Source organism: Protomyctophum parallelum (genome assembly GCF_964188405.1).
Source record: "Protomyctophum parallelum genome assembly, chromosome: 19".
Taxonomy (NCBI): domain Eukaryota; kingdom Metazoa; phylum Chordata; class Actinopteri; order Myctophiformes; family Myctophidae; genus Protomyctophum; species Protomyctophum parallelum.
The window spans coordinates 34863499-34873853 of record NC_139717.1 but is presented as its reverse complement, the minus strand read 5'-3'; the positions used below and the strand labels follow the sequence as shown (position 1 = coordinate 34873853).

General features: G+C 42.6%; 1 protein-coding gene across 1 annotated transcript in view; it reads right to left on the bottom strand.

Annotated features, from left to right (window-relative positions):
- Nucleotides 1-266: 266 nt before the first annotated feature.
- Nucleotides 267-10355, bottom strand: part of rad51b (RAD51 paralog B) — an 82845-nt gene continuing 72756 nt past the window's right edge. Inside the window, exons 10-11 of the mRNA XM_083790853.1 lie at nt 2767-2931; nt 267-451 (exon numbers count right to left, since the gene is read on the bottom strand). Coding sequence (XP_083646979.1) covers nt 426-451; nt 2767-2931 — 191 coding nt within the window. The 3' untranslated portion in view covers nt 267-425. The remainder of the gene's footprint in view (nt 452-2766; nt 2932-10355) is intronic.

The following is a 10355-nucleotide window of genomic DNA, read 5'->3' as shown; positions in this document are numbered from 1 at the left end:
AATATTTGCCTATGAGATTTAGTGGAGTAGAAGTAAAAGTATAGGAAATTGGAAAGACTCCAATAAAAACACACACACACACACACACACACACACACACACACACACACACACACACACACACACACACACACACACACACACACGCTTGTTTTGTTTACCACTGTCATATATGTACTCAAATGTAGTACGAACGAATAGCGAAAATATATTTGCGCTATTTAAAAAACAAAACTATTTGATTGCCCAGTGGTTAAAGTCCCCATTATATGTCCAGAAGAAAGGGAATAGTATAGCCCTACTAGAAATAATCATTTTTCATTCTACATGCCACGTGATTTCTATACAAACAGGGCGGGTTATTGCAGGCATTTACTGAAGTTTACAGTAGACAACGGGATGAGGTTATGATGAGTGACAGCCTGTCAACCGGTGTCAACCTTTGTGTCCGCTGTCAAGAGAAAGAAACAGACGGTATGAAGTAGCACATTTTGAAAACAAAGATTTAAGAGGCCCGTCTACGAAATGTCACACGTTCAAATCCCCACGACAGCCAGCCAGGATGCTCAGAACTTTCCATGACAGGAAGATCTTTGTTTCCCGTGGAACCGACTTTCTCTATGAAGGTTCATAAACAATGTTGGAGTTTGTTTTAACTTGTTTTATTTGCTCAATGAATAAAATAAGTGGAACAAAATACAAAAATAAAGTAAATATGATGACAGGGAAATTCAATTAATCGCCCAACGGTGGGGTTTAATATACAGCATGTGCGTCATGTCTATTTGTGTTCAAAGAACACAACATGTACAAAGTTACAATCCCCAGTGTTCATTACATTTGTAACTCACAAAAGCTATTATTGTATACTTTGAATGCTTTTCGATGTTGCGCTACAATTTTATACTGTGACTGTACAATTTAAATGTCTTGATTTACTAAATTGTGGATGCACTTTTATCGATGTACAGTATATATATTTATTTACAACACACTGGTATTGGGTCTGGACTCGGTATCGACCCATACACAAGTTCAGCGATCGGCATCTTCGTCGGGATGGCAAATTATACATCTCTAGATTTGAGTGTGCTCTCATGAAAAAATAAGTCACATACAGGCTATGTCCTTCCCTTTATGACGAGAAACCACACACATACACACGATAAGGAGTTAATACAATACTGGAGCTGTCTGGGAGAGCTATCTCCGTCTGGTTCGTTGCCACAGCTCTGATTCACTAACCACACAGACACTGTTGATGTCATGTCACAACAGGTGACTCTGATTAACCATTAATTACACTAATTACATAACCAAAGTGATGTGAGTGTCGGGGGAGGCGTGTGTGTGGCTCAGTGGTTAGCAACGCAGCAAGGTCGCGGGTTCAAACCCTGAGAGAGTGATGCGTCTTTCCTTGTGATGTGCTCTAGAGCAAGGGCTAATAGCTTTTCACCTTGACACTCAAAAGAGAAATATCTCCCCAAACTTACAACAATACAATGAATGAATTAACTTAAGTGTTTCTAAAACATTGACAATCGCTAATCTACACATCGTAATGTGACTCGTTGTTAGCTTGTTATTTTCACGATTTTCTGTATTTTCCATGTCCATGACCGTGGTGTAACAACGGGTCCATGAACGTGGTGTTTGAGCCGTAACAACGGGTCCATGACCGTTTACTGCAGCTTCAAAGTGACTTTAAAGCTGCCATCCAGAACTTATTTTAATGAATGCAATGTCATTTTAACCAATCCGCATGGTTGAGTATGCTATTACAATATAACTAGTACATGTGCACATTATGGTTGACAAGCAGTATTGCCTGAAACTCATACGCTCTTGACAGTGTGGATATAAATTTGGTTTCCCACATGGTTCGAGTCCAGGGGGATTGCAGCTGCAATTAACACATGCATAGAGCGTGAGGAGTTGAATCAACACTCCCAATATATAGTATAATAGTTACTGCTATGCTGTCATGTACCTGGACGTTAAAAGAGAATTCCGGACCAACCATTTTCTTACCTTAAAGGGCCATTTCACGACCCTTTTGCAACCAGATCTTATTTTAATGATGTTTGGGAGACAAGAAACACTTTCCTAGGGTTTTTATGTGGGTAATTTGTGTTTTAGATATTTTTGTATTTTAAAGTGTCCATGGGCTCCATGATGTCATGGACACTGGGCTCACTTCCTTCCTGGACTACAATTCCCATAATGCTTTGGTGCACTGCTCCTCCTTGTGGATAGGGAGAGGGCTGTATTACTGAGACAACATGTAGTCCAGGCTGATCCTCAGTTGACCCAGCTCAGGGTGAGTCATCACACTTAGCATTTACAGCAACAACACACTCATTAACACACACAACAACCCTTATACATGTTCCATTGTGTTTGCAAACAATAAGGTAAAATTCTCGGTCTAAATTCATCCATGTGTAACCCTGAGAGTTAAAGGTAGTGTACTATAAAGTGATACAACGATCATTCACCAGCTCATTGTTTTCCCACACAGGAGAAAATGTATTCCCTAAAGTTTACTAAAGTGCTGGAGAGTCAGGGAGACCCTAACCTGACTCCGCCAGATGGTGGCAGTAGAGAGTACACAGGTTCCCTCCTCCCGGGGAACCTGTGCGGATTTGTTTTTACGACCGGATACCACTATAGAGCTATATAACATATCACTTAAGCCACCTTTAAATGAGTTGTCTGTCTGAGAATTTGACTGTGAAGCTAAAGTGCATCACAGATTTAAGTCACCTTCCTCTGGGGACAGAGCAGCAGAGGGGGGTCGGGGACGTCCTTCCTCTGGGGACAGAGCAGCAGGGGACGTCCGAGGACCTGCACTGAAACCTGTTCTCACCCTGATGGGAAGCAGACCTGGATCTGTGCCCTCATACTGCAAGGACCTCTGCTCGTCATTTCCTAGAAAACGCACGTGTACACACAAACACACACACACACACACACACACACACACAAACACACACATTAAAACAACTCACAAAAACAAAACTCAGTCAATGCGATCAACGTGTTACCTCAAAGGCACCAAAACAACCCGAGGAAGATCACGTTTCGGCTCTACCCGTTTATTTATTTGTTTATTTTTGTTTTGTCTTTTCTTTCCCATTTCAGTTGTAAATGACAACATGCCCCTTCATCTGAACAAACACACTCACACGCATTCTATTACTATACTTGTGAGGACATCAACATTTTAGGATGCCGATTTTATGAAGGCCCATAAAAAAGTAAACTTGAAAATAGCTGATCAAGCGCTATTTTAGTTGCACGACACCTGCATGTAATCAGGCATGACTCAAACCCTAAGTCTAACCTCTACATGTCTAACCTGAATCTTTTCCTGCACGTAATTGACGTAAAACTCAAAAACATCTTTTTAACCCTAAAACTAGGAAAAATGCCCTCACAAAGTCTATTCCTCAAACTCGTCTTAGTACATTTGGCCCAGACAAGTATATTACTAATACAAGCAAGTGCCCGCGGATACACACACACACACACACACACACACACACACACACACACACACACACACACACACACACACACACACACACACACACAGAGATGGGCAGTATTTGAAATACATGTATTTGAAATACTTTTTTGTATTTTGTAATTTGTATTTCGCTGAGATGGAAGAAATGAGATGTATTTTGTATTTAAATACATTTTTTGACCCAGTATTTGTATTTTGTATCAAAATATATTTTCAATATATTTTGCCCATCAGAGATGGGCAGTATTTGAAATACATGTATTTGAAATACGTATTTGAAATACTTTTTTGTATTTTGTAATTTGTATTTCGATGGGGATGGAAGATGTATTTTGTATTTTGTATTTAGATACATTTTTTGACCCAGTATTTGTATTTTGTATCAAAATACATTTTCAATGTATTTTGCCCATCTCTGCACACACACACACACACGGGGGCGAGGGACCAATAAGGGCTCATGCTTGAGGTAAACATTTACAAAAAAAAAAAGTTGGCTAAAACAAAAAAACAAGCCAAAGGAAAATAGGGGTTGAATTATTTCCACACCTACCCACGTCACTGAGGTATGTTTATTACATGCTATTTGGTTTACCCATAATCCATATCCATTCCTCAAAGGAAAACAGGGAGGAAGGCGTGCAAATGCATGCATGCGTGTGTGTGTGTGTGTGTGTGTGTGTGTGGTTTTTGACATATGCAAAGGACAGATAGACAGACACACTCACTACTCAGTGGTCCTCAGCATATTTCATTTTATTTTATGGCATTAGGCCATGGACCAGGGGTCAATTTGGACCCGACCCTGAGAAACGGTACACTAACATATACACACACAGAGCTTATATTAGTGGAATTTATAAATATCCTGTTGTCTCCAAAAGGTACTTTTCTTTCCTCTGTATTTGACAGTGTTCTGAATGTCTTATCATTTAATATCTTGTGACTATTGAGAGTCGACTCAGACAATGTTCTGTACAAGTGACTGACAACAATGTCTTCTGAAGCACAGAATGACAAATTCACTGGGTCTCACTTCAAAAGGTGTGTCTCATTTTTATAGGAAACTCTCATTATACAGTGACCATTGAGTGTTGGTACAGTTAAAATGATTAAAAGTAGAGCATAAAGAGGAAGTTTGCCATTCTATCATAGCAATAATAAGCAAACTTGTCCGCCAAAGCCTCCATGCCACCATGAATATGATTACTGTTTACCATATACAAAGACTTTCAAAGAATTACGGTTGATCTCTTATATATATATAAAAAAAAAATATCACCATTGATCTGCATAGTTATCTTCTAGAGCACAGATTAAGATGAAATATGAAGATAGCCTCACGCACAATTGCTCCACTACCATAATGAGGACCTCATTCACACGACCCACATTGGGGGTTTTGATAACAATTAAAGCTTAATCTGGGGAGATCATCTGCTCTTTATAGTGGCGTAATCATCACGACCGATTGTATTGGGGACAAAAGACCTTTTATGTGAAGTCAATGTAGAAAGGGACGCAGAACAATCAAAAAGTGCAAACGTCACGTCTCGATCCCGAGCTGTTAGCAGTGTCCCTAGATACAGGTGAATCACAGCTTAAAGGACCACTTCACCACTTTTCAACCAATCTTCATATAATAGGTCCTCACTAATAATCCAGGAAAAAATTGCGCAATTTTCTTCTACTCGGTCTGTGTCTCATAGGAGGGCTGTGGGCAGTTCAGAAACCGTCTTCCAGTGACATCATCGATGGGGAATACAAGCTAATAGAAACTACAGGCTTTCTAGTCCTGAAAAGTTGCAATGCGAAAATGGAAGCCATCGTTCCCACGATAATGAAAATCTATACATTTTTGTACAAAAATCTTGTTTAAAAAATAATTTGCCTAATGATGATGTCACTGGAAGACGGTTTCTAAACTGCCCACAGCCCTCCTATGAGACACAGACTGAGTAGAAAAGAATTGTGCCATTTTATCATGATTATTAGTGAGGACCTATTATATGAAGATAGGTTGAAAAGTGGTGAAGTGGTCCTTTAATCGTTTCAAGGGGTAAATGTTAAAGGTTTAACCACTTAAAACTCTCAAATACTTAGTAAACTTGACCTTTAGCTTTGTAAATGGGCAGCTCTTTTCCCCCTCTACACCCAATCCTCTTTGATGAAAATGGTAGATTGTAAGATAATCGACAATAAAACAAATACAAGAAAGTGAGGCAAACATAAAGAGGCAATACAAAAAAAGGCCTTGATATAAAAGTACGTTTTCAGATGTAATTAAAAAGATGAAGATGATCCTGCCTTTGCTACCTACAGATCCTCAGACAGTGTATTCCAGAATCTGCAAAAGCCTGAACACCCAGAATGACAAAAAGAGTTTTGGGAACAACCACGATAGCTTTTCATGCTTAGGATGGATTAGAAAAGCTTTTGTGCCAGGGAGATTTATGTTTAAAAAATAAAAGGTATTACAAACATTTTATATATGTTTTTTCTCCAAAATAGCAGATGTACAAGCTCGCAGCTGATAGTTTTGAATATGTATATAAATAGATAAAATGGTTAAGATGATTGTACCTGAGGTTCTAAAGCTGCACACGGGCTCATACGGAACCAGCTAAAATGTCACTGGGAGCCTGGCCTTGCAAAGCTATAAAGGCATCAGTAAAAATGTTATTTTCCGATCATTTTATAAGCCTCTACTTTGACAGTGATAGTGAAAAGAGAGACAGGAAACACGAAGAAAGGGTAGTGACATTTACTAAATGGTACAGCAAGCAGGGAATTGATCTGAGGACTGATGGCATTGTGCCTAATATCAACTGGCTATCATGACAGTTCATTAACCACTTTCAACCTGCCGTACCTAATTTCTGGTAATTACATGCCCAACATTTTCACAAAATGTTCCAAATAATTTCAGAAAATGATCTATATTCTTGATACGGCTCAGAACATAATAGGGCTGATGTGGTTAATGTAATGCAATGACCTGAAGTTGTCCTGACTGAGGAACACAGTGACAAAGTCCTATAGTAACCTCATGTGATATGGCAATAAACCACTGAATATGAAACTGTCATCTGTAGCATCTCTGTGTGTGTGTGTGTGTGTGTGTGTGTGTGTGTGTGTGGGGAGGGGGGGGGGGGGTGGGGTTAAGTGGCCTAAAAAAAAACCCCACACACACACACACACACACACACACACACACTTTTAACATACACAAATATACACATGTCACCACGCACAGACACACACTGACCACTCCAGTTGACAGAGACACACACACACCCCCCAGAACCATGCCAGTTCGCGACCATTTGAGTGGTGCCAAACCGCTCCAATGACTGACCGAGGGTGTATGTCTGTACAGTATGTATGTCTGAGGCCTCAACAACAGCTGCAATACCGCTGGGTGGCACTGTTGAGCAGAACATGTAGGGCCATTTCCCACTCAGAACTATAACTGCAGCCAGCCAGCGGTGTTGTTGTTGACCAGCCTGCACCGCTCAGTTCACATGGGGGTGATTTTTAAACCAGACAGCCAGTCTGTGGTAAGACGTCGCCCCCATTCGGAATAGGTCCTCAATAACGATAATTTATAATATGGTACTATTTGTATCTATTGACTGTGGCTCAGTGGAGGGCTGTGTAGACAGTTCTGAAACCCGCCTACCAGTGACATCATCAACGGGAAACCCAAGCCAATAGAAACGGCTGCAGGCTTTCTAGACAGTTAGTTAGCATGCTATAATGGAAGCCATTGTTCCCGCGTTAATACAAATGTAAATACAAAATTTGGAATATATACTTTATATATAGTAAGTACAGTAGGAGTGACGGTGGTGGTGGTCACAGCATGGAACAGTGAATGCGTCAAAAACAGGCCTTGTGTGGCTTCTATGACAGTACTTCCACTGTACAGGGTTAGGCCATGGAACGAGTCAAAATATTACTTATGACTGAGGGATTTTCTCACAAACCAACAACAACACAAGCATCTTCCACAGTTTAAAGGAAAAAACAAGAAAAAACACATATGGGAAATATGGGATAAATGATTTCCCACCCCTACTACTGAGGCACCGCAAACTAAACACCACACAACACTGAGGGAGAAGGAGAGGTTATGATGTCCTTTAAAAGGAGTAGTTCACGCCTTAAAATGACTTTATTTTCTATCAATTACACATCCCATGAAGCCTTGAATTCATGGATTGTTGTGTTTTCGTCTCCTAGTCTCTCCTAGACTTGATGAGAGGTGGAGTCTCCCTCTCCCTTACAGTCTCTCCTGAGAGGTGGAGTCTCCCTCTCCCTTACAGTCTCTCCTGAGCGGTGGAGTCTCCCTCTCCCTTACAGTCTCTCCTGAGTGGTGGAGTCTCCCTCTCCCTTACAGTCTCTCCTGAGAAGTGGAGTCTCCCTCTCCCTTACAGTCTCTCCTGAGAGGTGGAGTCTCCCTCTCCCTTACAGTCTCTCCTGAGAGGTGGAGTCTCCCTCTCCCTTACAGTCTCTCCTGAGTGGTGGAGTCTCCCTCTCCCTTACAGTCTCTCCTGAGCGGTGGAGTCTCCCTCTCCCTTACAGTCTCTCCTGAGAAGTGGAGTCTCCCTCTCCCTTACAGTCTCTCCTGAGAGGTGGAGTCTCCCTCTCCCTTACAGTCTCTCCTGAGAGGTGGAGTCTCCCTCTCCCTTACAGTCTCTCCTGAGAAGTGGAGTCTCCCTCTCCCTTACAGTCTCTCCTGAGAGGTGGAGTCTCCCTCTCCCTTACAGTCTCTCCTGAGTGGTGGAGTCTCCCTCTCCCTTACAGTCTCTCTTAGACTCCGCCGGTCAAATTGAATGAATTCAAGGCTTCATGAGGTGTGTGATTGATAGAAAATAAGTCATTTTGTGGGGGTGAAGGAGAGGTTCTTTCCATTCATTGATGATAATAATAATAATAATAAACTTTATATGAAATATTATCATATTTATTGATGGTGCCGTTAGGCATACATCTCTTAACATATTTTAAGTTTTTGCGTTTATTTATAAATGAACGCCCTACTTGATCATACTACAGCGTCACACAAAAGCATCAAAAGTAGCAGATCTGCAAGCCTGAGGATCTGGTACTCTTGAATGACTATTACCAGGAGTTTTACAGCAGTGGTTCTCAAACCTGTTTATGCCAAGGACCACCAAATTAATATTTATTTGGCAGCATCACTTTATTTGGCCATTACATTTATGTGCGTGTGTGTGTGTGTGTGTGTGTAAACTGAGTGTAAGTGAATGTACAGTATATGAGCTTATCTACAGTGTGTATGTGTGTGTGTGTGTGTGTGCGCACACGCCTGACTGTGTGTACTGAGTGAGTGTCAGTTTACATGTAAAAGTGCATGTGCTTATCTACAGTACAGTACGTGTACAGATATGTACTCTACAGTATGTGTGTGTGTGTGTGTGTGTGTGTGTGTGTGCGTGCCTTTCGGCAGTGGTGAGAGGCGAGTGATAGAGTGACCAGGCTTCCATGTTAGTGATACTGTAAAAAGAACAAGGACCAGGGTCTGTGTGAGGGGCCCGTCCTGTCCTGTCTGGAGGCCCACGGCCTCCAGGGTCTGTGTGAGGGGCCCGTCCTGTCCTGTCTGGAGGCCCACGGCCTCCAGGGTCTGTGTGAGGGGCCCGTTGTGTCCTGTCTGGAGGCCCCCGGCCTCCAGGGTCTGTGTGAGGGGCCCGTCCTGTCCTGTCTGGAGGCCCCCGGCCTCCAGGGTCTGTGTGAGGGGCCCGTCGTGTCCTGTCTGGAGGCCCACGGCCTCCAGGGTCTGTGTGAGGGGCCCGTCCTGTCCTGTCTGGAGGCCCACGGCCTCCAGGGTCTGTGTGAGGGGCCCGTCCTGTCCTGTCTGGAGGCCCCCGGCCCCTGCAGCCTTTGATTCCCTGTCCTCTGACGGAAGACAGTAGGGAATTTCTTTAGGGGTGGGGGGGCCTTGAAATAAACACCATGATGAGACCTGCTCTTCTACTGAGTGACACCAGGGGGGGCCCCTTGTTTGCCAGACTGGGGTCCAACACATTGAACCGGGACTCAGGGTTTGGTACAGGTGTTCAAAAGTCAAATTCCAGGCCTTAGGGGCAATGGAGTACCCAAGTCTGACGTCAAAGACCACACCCCTCGGTCAGTAAAGGCTTTTTACCTTTTTGAGGGGCGCTAGCCCCTCCTATGCACAGCTGTGTGTGTGTGTATGTGTGTGTGTGTGTGTGTGTGTGTGTGTGTGTGTGTGTGTGTGTGTGGCACGGAATGTGCTCAGCTAATTGGCTGAGCACGGAATGTGATGTATGATGATGATGTGTGATGATATGAGTGCCCCTCACTCACTGTGATTTTCTACTCAGGTGTGCTGTTAAAAAGATACACATTTATTCAAAGACTCCAAACAAAAGTAATCTATAAATAAATGACCTGACATCTGTGTGTAATGGGACCTCACCCATGTGTTGTAATGGGACCATGGGACTTCACCCATGTGTAATGGCCCCTCCTGGGGACATGTTCCCATTACACATGGGGCAATCTTCTGGCGCCCATGAGCAGAATTTCCAACAACAAAAGTACTCTCAAGACTGGAGCCCTAATTGAGCCATCCTTGGACTATGCTTGGTACTTCAACATCTCAATATCACTAAAAACTAAGTTCCTAACCTCCCAAAACAAACTAATGCGACTACTTCTCGGCCTGGGGCTCATGACCCATCTTTTTGCAACCCATTTTCATAGGCTATAGGTTGGCTCCGGGTAGAAGACAGAGTGAAGCGATTGACTTTGGGATTGCCATTTAAAAATGTGC